The sequence below is a fragment of the Daphnia pulicaria genome, chromosome 1 (genome assembly GCF_021234035.1).
Source record: "Daphnia pulicaria isolate SC F1-1A chromosome 1, SC_F0-13Bv2, whole genome shotgun sequence".
Classification (NCBI taxonomy): Eukaryota; Metazoa; Arthropoda; class Branchiopoda; order Diplostraca; family Daphniidae; genus Daphnia; species Daphnia pulicaria.
Window position 1 is genome coordinate 28059501 of NC_060913.1, and position 16919 is coordinate 28076419.

Sequence of the window (16919 nt, forward strand, 5' to 3'; positions counted from 1 at the left end):
AAGTGGAATTACGTTCATCGATTGTGTAATTACTATATACCAAACCGAACGTCCCCAATAATTCAGATGTGATTAAATTTTAAAACAGTTGGTTCTCGTCTCATTTCCTTAAAATAATTTAACGACTTAAAGAAATGCCCTAGAAATATACGACAGATTGCATCACATCCAGGTAAATACTAAATGGACTCATCACCATTACATGCTTTTTATTCGAGGACGTCATTTAAAAAAGCAATCCTCCCGCGCTAGCAGTTACGTAGTTAAGTTAGTGAATTTTTTTTTTCATTTTGGAGACGGTGGTAAAACCTCTAGTGAAAATGACAGCTTTGATCAAAGTAAAGTTCCATTTCAAGGATTTTTCTAGATATTTTGAATTTTGATTTTCACCATGACAACCTTTTGCGGTTTTGCCTATGTTCGTCTGCTAGTTAACAATCTGACAACTGACAATGCATGTATTTGAATTGCGTTGAACTTTTTTTAGGCGATTGTGGATCGTGTAAAAATGTGACAGAGGATGGCGGGATATTTGAATCTCCGAATTTCCCGGACGAATACAGCTCCAATTTGTGTTGCCTCTTTACAATCAATGCACCTCCGGAAAAGAAAATTAATCTGACTTTTACCGAAGTTTCCGTCAAAGAGTGCTGTGATTTTATAACCGTAAGTCTATTATATAACCTCTTTTAGTTACGTGATGAAAGATTTATTATTTGATTTGATGTAGGCCTACTGCAAATAAATAAGTTGAATTGAATTTCAATTGAACGTGTTACAGGTATTCGACGGATTCGCCAATCCGCTTCGGGTTAGTCTAAATGGTTACGATAGTCCAGCGGATGTGATCTCACCGTCCAGTCAAATGGCGGTAAAGTTTTCTTCGAATGATGAAAATATTACAGAATTTGATGCAACTAAATTAAGACCTGTGTCGAGATGGCAAGCGACATTTACCTTCGTATGAAATTGAAAAATGTTGAATTTTTACTTTGTGATCGACTACGTAATCCTATTAATTAATTTTTAAAAAATGTAAAATAAAAGTGTTTTCAGTGAAGCCCGCCTAAATTTTCATTTTAATAAAAAAGGTTGCCAAATTGGGCTAAAGAAACCGCTTTGAATTATGAAGGATTCGATTTTCACCATGGCAACCATTTTCGTATTTTCGTCTGCTGGTAAACAATAATAAACCAACAAGGCGGCGCAACAGGTGTGCGTCTTCAGAAAGCATCTACTTTTTTTCTAAAAGAGCAACCGGTGACGAACTTGATTTCCCATCAATCGAATCCCAGAAACAAAAGTAATCATTTTTCAGTACAATATAGCTTATATTTCTATCTTAATAAATTTATTGTTAAACCAGCTGTTTTGGTGTTTGGACACCAAACCCTGAAAATGGAAAGTGACATTTTGAGTTCACTGAAAGGTAATGCTTTCATCTTAGCTTTTCTTTTGTAGCTAAAAAAATACTGTCTTGAACAGTAATACAGTGTCAAATTTTTTATTACACAGCTGAATGAATTATTAATCATGCCAAATGAATCTATTATAGGCGGTTATCCTCACTTGACCGAGAAAATTCTTAATCTGCTGGATGCTCGCAGTTTGGCAAATGCTGAGCTTGTGTGTAGACAGTGGAGATCCTTCATTGCTGATGGAAGGTGTTGGAAAAAATATCTTCTGTCCAAAAAAGTAAAACCAAGATTTGATTTCTTTAATATGCTCAATTTATTTGTCTTTACTGTCATCTTCAGGTCACTAGCATTCCAAATATTTTCAGTTGGGCTGAATATTCTGGAGATAGTGAGTCTGAAAGGCATCACAATAAACAAGACTGGATGAAAATCCACAATTTTTATCAGGTTTATTTTCTAAAATTAATTGTCATATATCTAAAGTAAAATAAGACTGTGTTTTACATGCCAATTGAATCTGAAAGAAATTAGAAGATAACTGGCGATCAGCTTCTTGCAGACAGCAGAAAATAGTGGATCATCAAGTCAAGTACTTTTCCATGAACACCAAGAAAATATTCACTGCCAATTACATGGGGAGTCATTGTGTTCTACAAACCTGGAACAGAAAATCTCTTCATTGCGAAAGGGTAAAAAATGAATTTAAATAACATACTGTACTCTACTTTGGTATCTAACTTTACTCTAACGTACAAATGTATTTTTTTTAAATTCTGTACGCAGAATTTCACAGACGGAGACAAACTTAAAATAGTCAGCATGGATTGTGACGATGATTTCCTTGTCACAATGTCAATCGCTTGGTTTAATCGCCCCGGTATACCTTGCGTATCTACCATCTTAGTTCGTGAATTACAATCTGGAGAAGTGGTATGTATATCTTAGTGATTCCCAGATTTGCCTTGGGAATCTCTTTGTCTGAAGCTTTTCATTTTCTCTGTGTAACCTAACTTTCTTTATAGATAAAAAGGATTATGGGCAATTATTCGCGTTCATGTGGATATGAAACGTCTTTCAAGATCTGCGTTGGCCATGGATTGCTCATCAGTCATCAGGTTGTCGGTGAACAGCCAAACGGTCGTCTGATACTCCAGGTGCGGCGTTGGATTGTCCTTTTCTAATATTCTATTAAAGCTCGCCAATGAAAAAGCTTGTCTTTCATTGTTTAATTTTTCATTGTATTTAGGATGTTCTTAAATCTCGTCTGGATTTATGGCGAATGGCGAATGTACGGGAAATTGAAGCTAAAAGCACTGTGTGTCTTGTTCCCATTTCCAAATTGAATGTGCTCTATCCAGTTCGCATTGGCCATGACGAAAATTACATCGTCGTTCACCGCAGCGATCCGCCTCGTTTTGAAATCATATCGACGTCTTCTCTGAACCTCACCAGGACCATCGACGCTTTCGATTACTGTCCCAGTGTTCATTATAAGGACGGATTAATTGTGTCGAGTTCCGACCACATGGACACTCACACACGCACCTGCTGCATCATCAGGTTTCCCCATCAAATGAAAAAAAAAAAAAAAAAAAAACATTTAATGCCATTTATGGTTCGTTAAAAATGTGTTTGAATTTTATAATTTCAGGATATGGGACGCGGAAACGGGTTTGTGCTTGCGGGAAATTCAAGAACCTGAGCCCGAACGATATTCAAATTTGAATCATCTAGTTGGGTGAGAATCAGCAAAGCAACTTCGTCCTTTTTCTATTTATTTTTGTTTTGTTGAGTGTCGTCGATCGGTTTCTTACTTCAGTGTTTTTTGTATATGCGCATAATCCAGATTCACCACCAATTATCTAATCACTGTACCGGCCGACCTGTCAATGTTGAAAGGAGTGATCAAAATCCAAGATCTCAGCGTTGCCATAGACTTGCACAGCAATCAGACTTCCGCATCGACTGTCGTTGCAACTCTTGAACTGGTTAGTAGAGGACTAACTATTCTATTACATGCAGGTTCAACTTATTACCTGTGATTGATTGTCGTCGTTTTTATTTTTCTAAGGATTGGAGTAACTCGTGGTTCGATCGTTTCATAGTTGACGATTTCCAGCTCGTTTATTTTCATGATCAAGAACTTGTCGTGCACAGTTTTGCTCCAGAGGTTTAACGAGTGGATTGCAGCGTTCCTAAAATACCCTTCAAATGTTACTTATTTGGCGGTCTTTGACTTAAGCTTTTTTTTTTTAATTTTTCGTATTGCTGAATCCGGATTAGAAATCTCTGGGCTATAGTTTCGCCCTCGTATTTCCTCGTATTTCGGTTTGAATAAGTGAATAACATTTGTAATATTCGAAAGACAGTTAGGCTAATTTAGATATTGTGTGGTCCATTTCTTGCTATTCAGAGACTTTGAAACACAACTGGGTAATAGTGTACATTTATTGAGTGATCTATTCAATAGGTTGCAAGTGGAATAACGTTCATCGATTGTCTAATTATGTATCAAAGTGAATGTCCCCAATAATTCAGATGCGATTAAACTTTAAAACAGTTAGTTCTCGTCTCATTTCCTTAAAATAATTTAACGACTTAAAGAAATGCCCTAGAAATATACGACAGATTGAATCGCATCCAGGTAAATACTATATGGACTCATCACCATTACATGCTTGCTATTTGAGGACGTCATTTTAAAAGCAATCATCCCGCGCATAAGACGGAAGCGTAGTAGCAGCGTAGCCTACTATACGTAGTTAAGTTAGTGCATTTTTTTTTCATTTTGGAGACGGTGGTAAAACCTCACGAACGAGTAAAACGAACGAGTAAAACCTCTAGTGAAAATGACAGCTTTGATCAAAGTAAAGTTCCATTTCAAGGATTTTTCTAGATATTTTGAATTTTGATTTTCACCATGGCAACCTTTTGTCTATGTTCGTCTGCTAGTAAACAAAAACAAACCACCAAGTCAATCAAGTAGCCGCGACAGACCCCGAAGAAACGAGCAAACATAACATAACTCTGAGATGGACACAGCGTCCTTGAGAAACATTTTAATGACGACCCCCGAGTCCATTTTCCCAGAGTTTTTTAGTCATGTTTTTTTGTTTACCCCGACCCCCATTTGACAACACAAACATTCGGGGAAAAATGGTGACCCCCGAGACCAATCCCCGAGTTTTAGTTCCCCAAACGAGTTTTGGTGACGCCCAGTTGTTGGATCGTTGGAGTTGCGTTTGAAATCAGTACAGAAACGACAGGAAACAGAATCAGACATGGAAAGGGACATTTTGTGTTTTCTCAAAGGTAAATAATTCATTCATTCCACCTTTCCTTTCAGAACTCAATTAATCAAGCAGTAATACAGTATGAAATTTAGATTTTTCATCTGAGTAATTTAATCATGTCAAGTGAATTGATTTATTGCAGGCGGCTATCCCCACTTGACTGACAAAATTTTGAATCTGCTGGATGCTCGCAGTTTGGCTAACGCTGAGCTTGTGTGCAGACAGTGGAGATCCTACATTGCTGACGGAAGGTGTTGGAAAAAATATTTGCAGTCCAAAAAAGTGAAGCCAAAAGTTTATTCTATTAAATCTCAATTGATCCTTTTAACTCTTATTTGTCAGGTCACTAGCATTCCAAATATTTTCAGTTGGGCTGAATGTTCTAGAGATGTCGAGTCTGATAGGCATCACACTAAACAAGACTGGATGAAAATCCACAATTTTTATCAGGTTTTTTTTTCTTAAAAAATCAAATTTCACATACCAAAATAAATAGGAACCTCTGTTGAACCTACTAATTAAATATGATCAGAAATTAGAAGATAACTGGCAATCAGCCTCATGCAGACAGCAGGAAATAGTGATTTCTAAAGTTTTTTGTTTATCTGTGAACGCCTCGAAAATATTCACCGCCGAATACGACCAAATCGAAGATGAATCTCTCATAAAGACCTGGAATAGAAAATCTCTTAATTGTGAAAGGGTGAAAAATGAATTTCAATAACATTTTATGTACTCTGCTTTGGGATCTGTACTCTGCTTTGGGATCTAACTTTATACTTGATCGTACAAATGTAAATTTTTACGCAGATTTTCACGGAGGAAAACAAACTTCGCGTAACCAGCATGGATTGCGACGATGATTTCCTTGTCACAATGTCAATCAATTCGCCTCGTTCTTCCGTAGCAGTAGGAACACCTAAAGTATCTACTATCTTTGTTCGTGAACTACAATCTGGAAAAGTGGTAAATTTCAAAGTGGTTCTTAGATTTGCATTGGAAAGAGCAGAAAGAGCTTTTAATTTTCTCCTTCTTTGCAACCTAAATGTCTTTACAGCTCCATAGGATTATGGCCAATTTTGGGTATTTTGACCTATACAGCCATTTTAATTTCAAGGTCTGCTGTGGCCATGGATGGCTCATCAGCATTCGAATTGTCAGTCAACAGCAAAACGCCAATTTGATCCCCCAGGTACGTCGTGAAATATTTATCCTTTGTTCCTTTCCTATCAAAGCTCGTCAATTAAATAAAATTATTGTGTTTTATTGTTAAATATTTAATTTAAATTTAGGATGATGTTCTCAAATCTCGTCTAGATGTATGGCGAATGACAAATGCAAAGGAAATTGGAGCCAAAGGCACTGTGTGTCTTGGTCCCATTTCCAAAAGTAGTTTTGGCCATCCAGATCCAGTTCTCATTGGCCATGACGAAAATTACCTCGTCGTTCACCGCAGCAACCCTCCTCGTTTTGAAGTCGTATCGACATCTTCTCTGAACCTCACCAGGACCATCGACGCTTTCGATTACTGTCCCGGTGCTAAGTTCAAGGACGGATTGATTGTGTCGGTTTCCACCCGGTTTCCCTCCCAGATGATCCCAGGCACCACCTTTGGCATGATCAGGTTTTGGTTCATTAAATAGAAAAATATTTTATGCTATTAATGGTTCATATAAAAAATTTCCGAATTTTATAATTGAAGGTTATGGGACGTGGAAACGGGTTTGTGCTTGCGAGAAATTCAAGATCCTATATTACAACAGTACAGTCGGGATCATCAATTTGGGTGAGAATGAGCAACGCAATCGCTCCTTTAATAATTCTTATTTGTTTCTTGAGTGTCGTCAATCGGTCTCCTATTTAACTGTTTTTGATGCCCTTAATTCAGATTCACCACCAATTATCTAATCACTGTACCAAATGTGACATTAAACAAGAAACGAGTTTATCATATCCGCGATCTCAGCGTTGCAATGGATTTGCACAGCAATCAGACGAACACATTGACTGTCCTTGCAACTCTTGAACGGGTTAGTAGAGGATTAAGTAATACTAATGCATGCAGTCTACTTATGGGTGATTGATTTTCGTCGTTTATATTTTTCAAGGATTGGAATCTCGCGGCGTGGGATCCTTTTATAGTTGACGATTTCCAGCTCATTTATAAAAATCCGAATTATAAACTTGTCGTGCACAGTTTTGCTCCACAAGTTTAACGAGTGGATTGCAGCGTTCCTAAAATACCCTTCAAATGTTACTGTTAGCGTCCCATAACATGAGCTATTTTGTTTTGTTTTTACTTTTGGTGTCGTTGAAACCGGATTAGAAATTTTAGAGTCACAGCTTTTCACAGTTTCTCCCGTGCACAGCATATTGCAGTTTGATTAAGTGAATAACATTTTCGAAATATACGAACTAAAGTACTATAGATTTTGTGTGGTGTTGGTGTATTTCTGGCTATTATTGACGATTGAAAGAAATGCCCCAGAAATATACAACAAATTGCATCAAATCCAGTTATCAATACTTAGGCTCATCACCATTTAGGCTCATTATTCGAGGACGTCATTTTGAAAAGATATTTTCCAGCATAAGACGAAACCCTACTGCGCAACGCAGATAAATAAGGGAAATTTTTTCTTTTTGGACAAACCGACAAAGTGGTGAAATAGCTGAAGATAGACTGCTCACGCTCAGACAAAGAGAAACGAGAAATGATTGGGATATATATGTAATAAAGACGAATACAAGCCAATATGGTATTTCAAGCTGTAAATGGTCAAACTAAATGGGTTGAAGTATAGCACAAATACTTGTTACTTGCACGCTGCACAGCATATTGCAGGTTTTCGAATTTCGATGGATCGATGGAGGGACCAATCAAATGGCGATCGGAGTAGAAGACACATCGAAATCAAGGCCTGTGACGAGATGGCAAGCGACCTTTATACTTTCATATGAAAAAGACCGCGAATTCTCTATAAATGTCACATGTTGAAAATTAAAATGTCCCAAAAGATACAAAAAACAATATAATGTTTGCAAATGAAATTTCTCCGGAAAAGTTAACAATCGTGAATCATTTCTTGATTTCTTCAGCAAAGTTTTATTTCAAGGATTTTTCTAGAGATTTTGAATTTTGATTTTCACCATGGCAACCTTTTGCCTATGTTCGTCTGCTAGTAAACAATAACAAACATCAAGTCAAGTGAGAACGGACTGATCTCGCTGTCGGGAGTTCGGCCCAAGCCACGGCACCGTCAAGACGTACTTTCTCTCGCTCCAGATACAATAGTGCTTTCACCCAGCCGGCGCGAACCTAGAATCCCGCCCAACCTCCTGTAAAAAAAAAAAAAAAAAAAAAATCGAAAACTTAATTAAAGCTAGAAATTGAACCCCTCCTCTCAAGTAACTGCGCTTAAGAAAGTGGTGTGTGCCGTATCCGACCCTATCTTCGGCATCAAAGTGTCAAACAAGTGGGAAATTCCCCCCATACCACCCTCTTTTTCATCTGAGTAACGTGGCCATCTGACTCCAAACCACCAAGCTGCCGCGCCGTAGCAACAGTAAACCCAGCAGGGCCCGTCAAGCTGCCGGTCACAATCAACGCCGAGAGTCAGCAGGTGAACAACGGGAGCGTGAACGGCAGGCAATAAGGGCGCTGTTGATTGAAGAAAGAAGAGAAGAGGAAAGAAGGCGACTGATTGAAGAACGAACGCGTGAGGCGCAGCGAATCTACCAAGAATTGAAAAAATCGGCTAGCCAACAACAACTACACAGGGCGGAAAATCAAATTGAAGAGCAAGAAGAATTCATCCTGCAGCTTGCGATCGAACCATCCGAAGAATACGGTAATATCAATTAGTCCTAGGCTTCGGCTGGTTGGGCTGTTGATACCCGTCAGTTGGCAACTAGTCCTAGGCTTCGGCCGGTTGGGCTGTTGCTAAATTCACACCCCGAAGCACCTAGTCCTAGGTCTCGACCAGTTGGGCTGGTGCAAATCATAAAGAAAGCCGCGAATACATACCCCATCCAGAACTTAAATTCCCGTCCCCCCAGGTGACGCCCCCCAAGTCCAAAATGGCGTCGACCAGCACCGAATCAACAATCGTACCAATATTCATCAAGAGAGAAGACGGAAAATCATTTAGGCAAATGAAATCGAAAGAAATCGCGGAAATAGTGAATGAATTGGAAGAAGAACTAGGACTCTTCGAAAAAGGAGGAGTCTCAATCGCCACAGGGGGTGACCTATTCATCAGACCAGCCACTAAAGATCAGCAATTAAAACTCCTAAAGATAAACTACGTGCACAAAGGAAAGATTATGGTCACCTGCAAACTTCCAAACGCAGCAAGCGGATCCAGGGTAACCATCCACCAGGTCCCACTAGGCGATACCGATGAAGAAATTTACCACGCGCTCCAAGAAAGAGGCTACAAAATAGTGTCAGTGTATCGATTCAAATCCCAGATAGGCTTAGGTAAAGCACCTACTCCAACAGTGGCCCTCGAATTCGAAGAAAATGCACCAAGTGAAATAATCCTAAACGGAATGATGTTCAAGACAAGGCCATACATCCCTGGCCCACCAAGGTGCTCAAAAAAGTGTCAAAGACTGGGCCACACAAGCCACATCAACTGTGAGGGCAAACACCCAGCCAGCTCGCCGTCATGCCCAAAATTCCTAAGGATGAAGCAGGCAACCAGACCAACAACGACTGCACAAGGCAGATCACCCCTTGCCCACCCCAATAAACAGCTTAGCTATAGCCAGGCACTGGGTGAGCCTTTGCCTCCCATCAATCACGAAACAGAAATCCTGAAAGGGAAAGTTGAGGCCTTACAAACAGACCTCGCCGGAATTAAAGCCGAACTTGCTAAGGTGAAAACTCTGGAAGCTAAAGTAGGAAAACTGGACACTACGGTAAACCATGTACGGGACTCACTTGCCACGCTCAAAAAAGGCCAACAAACATCGAACTCCAAACTAGACAGGCTTGTCTCGCTACTGGCCAAGCTCCTTCCGAATACAGACACCGAGGACATGGACACAAGCCAACCAGAAGAGACAAGACCAGTAGCCACTGGCACAAGACCGGCCGTCACCAAGAGCGCAAGAAGTGAACCTGCACCTGATCCAGCAACCAAAAAACTTAGAAGCGGCACAAGCACCCTACAAACAACCAAAAAATGATGAACCTTAAACTAATTCAATACAACGCAAGAAGTCTCACAAAGTCTAATTTAATAGAATTCAAAGCACATTTGCACCTTCACAAACCCCACATAGTCACACTATGCGAAACGTTCTGGAGAGATTCATTCAGCGTAAAATTCAAACAATACTATGCAGTAAATAAAAATCGCGTAGGCCAGGTAGGAGGAGGCGTGGCAATATTAATTCACAAATCCCTCCAGTTCAAACAACTTCAGCTGCCAGACCTGCAAACAATCGATGTCCCAGAGGACTGGAAGAAAGCAACAATAATCCCGATTAGAAAACCCGAAAAACCAGCAGAAGAACCCGAATCTTATCGTCCAATATCACTAACCTCCTGTCTAGGCAAAGTAATGGAGAGAATCATCAATAGAAGAATGGTGTGGCTACTGGAAAGCAAAGGCCTAAGGCTAAAAACACAGTCAGGATTTAGGAAAGGAAGAAGTACCATGGACAACATCATCGGGCTAGAGCACTATATCAGAAAAGGATTCAACAAAATAAACCCTATGAACACCTACGCAGTATTCCTAGACATCTCAAAGGCTTTTGACACTACCTGGATACAAGGCCTACTGTACAAACTAAGCGCAAAAGGAATAACTGGAAAAACACTAGCATGGTTAAAAAACTTCCTGACAAACAGAACATTCAATGTCCAGATAGGACAGAACGTCTCAGAGGACCGAGAGCTCAAAATCGGTGTCCCACAAGGATCCCCCCTTAGCCCGCTACTCTTCTCAGTCATGCTAGATGACCTGCCCATTATCAAGGAACCAGGAGAAACCCTGCTATTCGCCGACGACATAGAATGCCATATACTCGCTGAAAATGGACGAGACGCGGAAGTTAAACTAACCCCATACCTGGATGAAGTCACGGCATGGGCCAAAAAATGGCGATTCAAGTTCTCCGCCCCCAAATCCAGTCTCATAAACTTCACAAGACAAAAAAAGAAGCAAATAAACCCCCTCCTATTCATAACCGGTTCAAAAATCCCGGAAGTGAAGGAAATAAAGCACCTGGGAGTGTACTTCGACCATGGACTACGCTGGACACGGCAAACGGAAGCCGTGATCCAAAAAACATCGAAACTCAAAAACCTCTTCAAGATACTAACTAACACAAAACACGGGCCGAGCATTGACTCACTAGTAATTATGTACAAAGCACTCGTACGGAGCAGAATAGACTACGGAATCATGGTTGCAGGAACATCAAGCCAAAACAGACAAAAGAAGATCGAAGCCATTCAAAATGGCACAATGAGAATCATCTTAGGGGCACCCCAATCAACGCCCATTAAAGAAATGCTTCTAGAACTAGACCTCCAACCAATAACCACGAGGAAAAGCTGGTTATCCGGACGATACCTCATTAGAGTCGACAAGCAACCCAACCACCCGATGCACCAACCATGCTACAACCTCAGAAGAAAGCCAGTAAATTGGAAGGAGCACAACACACCCGCCCTAAAGCTAGCAACAGCACACACTATCTTGGCCGACCTAAACCTGTATGAAGAAGCGAGGGCTCACGAATCCCGGCGCAACCAACCCCCACCATGGACCGAAATGCCGATCACCCTCGACTACCTGCAAATTGGAAAGAAAGAAGCTCTCGCTAACCAGACGAAAGCCAGGGCGCTCTTTCAAGAATATAAGGCCCAGACAGAAAACGGAACAGAAGCGTACACGGATGGATCACTGAATAAAGAAACAAAAAATACGACCTATGCAGTAGTACTCCCAACGTTAAACATCGAAGAAGCTGGTACACTCACTGAGGGTTCATCCATCTTTACGGCAGAAGCCTACGGAATCCACAGGGCAATGGAAATAGTGTACAATCTCCCTCAAGACATCCAGGAACTAATCGTCTATACTGACTCCAAGTCAGTAGTAAAAGCACTAGCATCACCTGAAAATGAAAAACACCACGTCATTCACGACATAATCCAAACGGCACTTAATCTCAAAAGTTCAGGCACCAAAACCAGGATCTGTTGGATCCCAAGCCATGTTGGCATCCCGGGGAATGAGAGAGCAGACACCATAGCTTCACAAGAAAGCTCATCCAACGAATCCTCAAACAGATCAAATAACCCATTATCAATCTCCGAGCAAACAGCCATCTACAAGCACTACCTGAAAAGAACAAACATGGAAGAATTAAAAACGGGCCACGAGAAAGAAAATATCCACAGAAGAACACAAACCGGATCCCTCAAATGGCACCAGCACAAGTCTAGGAAGATAACACAAATACTCTTCAGGCTGAGAACCGGACACAACAGACTAAAGGCACAGATGGCCAGACTGATGCCACAAGAAAACCCAAACTGCCTTGAGTGCGAAGAGCCAGAAACAACTGAACATGCCCTCTTACACTGCACCGCCCTGGAAATGGAGAGATTAGAATTAACACAATACTTCAGAGAAAAGAACCTCAATCTAAACTTACCAAACGTGCTGGGCCTCAACATCGAACTAGATCACCGCACCCAATTCGAGTTCCTGCATCACTTGGTCAGATACATCAAAAACTCAAGACTCATAAACCGAATCTAAAGAAGGCAAATCATCATAAACAAACAAGTACACAACAATTATAATTTCAAAACATACCTGAAGGCACCCGCCAACGCAGAAAGCACACAAAAATTAGGAAAATCCAGCAAAGCAAGCGAACTAATGGCGTCTCCTCCTGACAACTCGCCAAAAAACCACAAGACAAAGAAAAAAGAACCGAGAAGAAGGTGGGGGCTAAAGGGCTACCCTGTGCCCAGCATCCGAAGACAAATCTGGCCACCAGATGTCCTCCTCGGAGCCCCATCAAACATAAAAAAAAAAAAAAAAAAAAAAAATCTCGCTGTCGGAAAAAACCGATCCTCTAGTGAGGAAAAACGGATCACGTCATAAGATCACACACATGATTGGATCATAGGATTCATCGGATATCATAGACACTTCGGATAAGACTAGTGTCCCGTCCTCTTGCCTAATTAGTTCATGCTATTCCCCGAGTTTTACTTTCCCGAATGAGTTTTAGTGACGCCCGGTTTTTGGAGCGTTGGAGTCGTGTTTGAAATCGGTGATGGAAACAGAAGTAGACATGGGAAGGGACATTTTGTTTTTGCTCACAGAAGGTAAATTCATCATTTCAGCTTTCTATTATAACTCAATTTAGTGTCTCAAACAGTAATTCAGAATCAAATTTGTATTTTTTGTCTGAATAAATTGATCAAGTCAAGGGCACTCCTCACTTGACAGAGAAAATTCTGAATCTACTGGATGCTCGCAGTTTGGCTAATGCTGAGCTTGTGTGCACACAGTGGAGATCCTTCATTGCTGATGAAAGGTGTTGGAAAAAGTTTCTGCTGTCAAAAGAAGTAAAAACAAGTTTTAATTTGATTAATGCTCAATTGATTTTTGGAAACTTTTATCGTTAGGTCACTAGCATTCCAAATATTATCAGTTATTGGGCTAAACCTAAAAGCGGTGAGGAGTCTGGCGAACATTACTGTAAATCAGAATGGTTGCGAATCTTCCGTTTCTATCAGGTTTATTTTCATAAAAATCAAGTGTGACTTACCCATAGTAAAATAAGAACCTCTGTTTTGCATGTCAATTGAATCTGAAAGAAATTAGAAGCCAACTGGCGAACTGGCTCTTGCGGAGCGAAGACAGTTAGGATTATTAATGAAGTGATTTGTTTCTCCATGAACGCCACCAAAATATTCACTGCTGAATATGTTGAAAACAAATTTCTTATCAAAACCTGGAACAGAAATCTTCTATATTGCGAAGAGGTGAAAATGAATTGAAATGGCATACTTTGGTATTTGAGTCCATTTTACTCCTACTTTTTTTCAAACACTTTAAGCAGACATTCCAAAACGAAGGCCAATGGCAATCGGTCAGCATGGATTGCGACAATTATATCCTCGTCACAGCGTCGATCAAGGGCGTTGGTGATGGTTTCATTGATCCAAACGCAAATTCTTTCGTAAATTATAACATCATTGTTCGTGAAATAAAAACTGGAAAAGAGGTAGGCCTATCTATAATAAATGGGGTATAAATGTATAATAATAAATAATGAGTCCCTGATTGACTTTCAAATATCTCCGTCTGAAACTTTTTTTAAATATCTTATTATGACTTAAATATTCTTACAGATAACAAATATTGTGGTCGGTCCGTCGCGTTATTTCGGTCAGTATGAAACTGCATTTAAGGTCCGCGTTGGCCATGGATTGCTCATCAGCCATCATCATCAACTTCAATCTCCACCTTCATCTGTGCGATTCAAATATCCTCCGCTTTCAAAGCTCGCCTTCGTATTTTAATTGTTTCTCATTTTAACCAATATTTAGGATTATGTGGTAAAATCCCGTCTGGATGTATGGCAAGTGACAAAAACCAGAGAAGAAAGAACAAAGAACCTCTATATTGCAGTTAAACCGGTTGAACCTGCTGATGGCGCTGTGCCCTTTCCTAACGTTCTCGTTTCCACTTCCCAACAAAGTTCTACTCATCCAATTTTCATTGGCCATGACAAAACTTATATCGTCGTTCACTACAACAACCCTCCTCGTTTTGAAGTCGTATCGACATCTTCTCTGAACCTCACCAGGACCATCGACGCTTTCGATTACTGTCCCAGTGCTAAGTTCAAGGACGGATTTATTGTGTCGGGAAGCACCGGCACCTCTGCCATGATCAGGTTTTTTCCCATATTCTTCTTCACGTAGCCTACTTGCTTTTACGAGTTGATTGAAATTGATGGTTTTAAATTTTCTATTGCAGGTTGTGGGACGTCGAAACGGGTTCGTGCCTGCGGGAAATACGAGAACCTTGGATATGTAGCGATATTAAACTAGTCGGGTGAGATCAACCAAAAGAACCGCGTCCTTATAGAATTTCCGCTGACTGCGTTTTTTTTATGCCCATGATAATCCAGATTAACTGCCAATTATCTAGTCACTGTCCCGGGTCATCCAGACAACAGGGAAATGAAAATCCGCGATCTCATCTCTGCCATGGATAATAGTCAGACGTCCGATTTGACATTTCTTGCAACGCGTGAAGTGGTAAGTAGAGGACTAAATAACTTAATTACTGCATGCAATTCAACTTATTATCTGTGTTTGGTGGCTGTGTCATTTTTTTTTGGGGGGGGGGGGAAGTTGATAGCTGACCCTGACTCATGGCTCGATCGTTTCATAGTTGACGATTTCCAGCTCGTTAACTTTCAACAGAAACAATTCGTTGTCTACAGTTTTGCTCCAGAAGTTTAGTGAGCGAATGGTGTAGAGCGTACCTAAAAGACCTCATCAAATGTTACAGAGCCATAGTGCATATCTGTGGGCGGTCCTCAATATGATCTGTTTTTGTTTGTTTTTTTCTTTTTTGATGTTGTTGAGCCTTGATTAAAAATTTATGAGTCACAGTTTCACCCACGCTCAGCATTTTTGCAGTTTAAGTGAATAACATTTGAAATATTCGAAAGACACAGTAGCTACTTAAGATATTGCATGGTGTATATTTCTGGCTATTTGGAACACTGAAACACAGCGGGGTAAAGTGTGCATTAATTGAGCCATTTATTGGATAAGTTGCAGAAATGCAGATGTAATAGCGTATCGATCGTCTCATTATGTGCCCCAGCGAATTACCCAAAGAATTTAGATGCGCTTTGACTTTAAGCTAGAATCGGTTCTCATCTCACTTCCCCCCAAAATAATTTTAAAGATTTTAAAAAAAAGATTGCACATCATCATCATTACGCTCATTATTCATCATCACTCTATAGATCAAAACAGAGCTCTTATGATATATGATTTTAGAAGTCGACAAGATCCTCCCTATTATCCTGTTGTATTGCGGATCGATGCGCTGGTGAAATTATTTACCCCCCCCCCCCCCCCCCAAGAAAAAACTGGAGAAGTGGAAATTTGTAGAGATAATTTCAATTTTATTGCAAGTTCTTAGCAGTTCTTACTGCCATTATTCATCCCTTCAGCCAGCTATTACACATCACCCAACCTTGTAAGTCCACTAAACCCAGCTAAAATAAAAAATTTTCCGTTCAACCATTTTCATTTTTTAGATATTGTGTGGTCCATTTCTTGCTATTCGATACTCTGAAACACAGCTGGGTAAAAGTGTGCATTCATTGAGTGATCTATTCAATAGGTTGCAAGTGGAATAACGTTCATCGATTGTCTAATTATATACCAAACCGAACGTCCCCAATAATTCAGATGTGATTAAATTTTAAAATAGTTGGTTCTCGTCTCATTTCCTTGAAATAATTTAACGACTTAAAGAAATGCCCTAGAAATATACGACAGATTGCATCACATCCAGGTAAATACTAAATGGACTCATCACCATTACATGCTGTTATTCGATGACGTCATTTTAAGAGCCCGCATAAGACGGAAGCGTATTACTACGTATACGTAGTTATTAAGTTAGTGAAATTCTTTTCAAAGATGGTGGTGAAACCTCATAAGACCTGGTGAAAGAGAAGACAGCTCAATCGCACAGACAAAGCGAAATAAGAATTGGTCGAGATACTGGGCTATGTGAAAAAGGCGAACACAAGCCAACGCTAAAAGCTAAAGACGACATAATTTTGTGTATAGAGGTTTTTAAGATTCCTCGGTGTAAGGAGAGCGAAAAGTCGTGCGGCTAGTCGACTAGTGCGCACCATGGCGGGGGATAGCCGTAACTAGCTGCAGACTTGGCTTGATTCTTCGAATCACCTTGTTGTTCCCGGATAGACTTGACGGGTAAATCGTGCCCGAGGGAAGAATAGGGAGGAAAGGAAAGAATGAAAAAAAGAGGGACCAGACTTTCCTTTCCTCCCTATCCGCCGAACAACAAGGTGATTCGAAGAATCAAGCCAAGTCTGCAGCTAGTTACGGCTATCCCCCGCCATGGTGCGCACTAGTCGACTAGCCGCACGACTTTTCGCT

General features: G+C 40.3%; 4 protein-coding genes and 1 long non-coding RNA gene across 8 annotated transcripts; 4 read left to right on the plus strand and 1 right to left on the minus strand.

The window, feature by feature from the left end:
- Positions 1-187: 187 nt before the first annotated feature.
- LOC124320934 (neuropilin and tolloid-like protein 2) lies at positions 188-1060 on the plus strand. Its single transcript, XM_046783844.1, has 2 exons — positions 188-666; positions 782-1060. Exons 1-2 carry the CDS (start codon positions 457-459, stop codon positions 965-967), a joined length of 396 nt encoding a protein of 131 aa, XP_046639800.1. The 5' UTR covers positions 188-456; the 3' UTR covers positions 968-1060.
- Positions 1061-1157: 97 nt separating this feature from the next.
- On the plus strand, positions 1158-3981 carry LOC124320932 (F-box and WD repeat domain-containing 11-A-like). The gene is made up of 11 exons (XM_046783843.1): positions 1158-1303; positions 1367-1429; positions 1556-1695; positions 1758-1865; positions 1943-2107; positions 2202-2348; positions 2441-2573; positions 2663-2978; positions 3070-3156; positions 3265-3406; positions 3490-3981. Exons 2-11 carry the CDS (start codon positions 1399-1401, stop codon positions 3592-3594), a joined length of 1374 nt encoding a protein of 457 aa, XP_046639799.1. The 5' UTR covers positions 1158-1303; positions 1367-1398; the 3' UTR covers positions 3595-3981.
- Positions 3982-4363: 382 nt separating this feature from the next.
- LOC124320931 (F-box and WD repeat domain-containing 11-A-like) lies at positions 4364-7139 on the plus strand. The gene is made up of 10 exons (XM_046783842.1): positions 4364-4730; positions 4854-4993; positions 5054-5161; positions 5244-5414; positions 5522-5677; positions 5769-5903; positions 6004-6335; positions 6414-6497; positions 6600-6741; positions 6820-7139. The coding sequence occupies exons 1-10, from the start codon at positions 4700-4702 to the stop codon at positions 6925-6927; spliced, it is 1407 nt and encodes a 468-aa protein (XP_046639798.1). The 5' UTR covers positions 4364-4699; the 3' UTR covers positions 6928-7139.
- Positions 7140-10202: 3063 nt separating this feature from the next.
- Positions 10203-12659, minus strand: LOC124320935. Of its 4 annotated transcripts, none has more exons than XR_006914079.1 (6): positions 12559-12659; positions 12395-12497; positions 12150-12330; positions 11922-12078; positions 11715-11851; positions 10203-10341 (listed from the first exon to the last, which is right to left on the minus strand). It is a non-coding gene; the product is annotated as an uncharacterized LOC124320935 (long non-coding RNA). The 4 variants fall into 4 exon arrangements; XR_006914080.1 differs by lacking the exon at positions 10203-10341 and adding an exon at positions 10392-10406; XR_006914078.1 differs by lacking the exon at positions 10203-10341 and adding an exon at positions 10413-11637.
- A 129-nt stretch (positions 12660-12788) lies between these two features.
- On the plus strand, positions 12789-15524 carry LOC124320930 (F-box and WD repeat domain-containing 11-A-like). Its single transcript, XM_046783841.1, has 10 exons — positions 12789-13081; positions 13185-13322; positions 13383-13493; positions 13575-13742; positions 13817-13984; positions 14112-14234; positions 14310-14659; positions 14743-14820; positions 14897-15026; positions 15123-15524. Exons 1-10 carry the CDS (start codon positions 13028-13030, stop codon positions 15231-15233), a joined length of 1431 nt encoding a protein of 476 aa, XP_046639797.1. The 5' UTR covers positions 12789-13027; the 3' UTR covers positions 15234-15524.
- The last annotated feature ends 1395 nt before the right edge of the window (positions 15525-16919 follow it).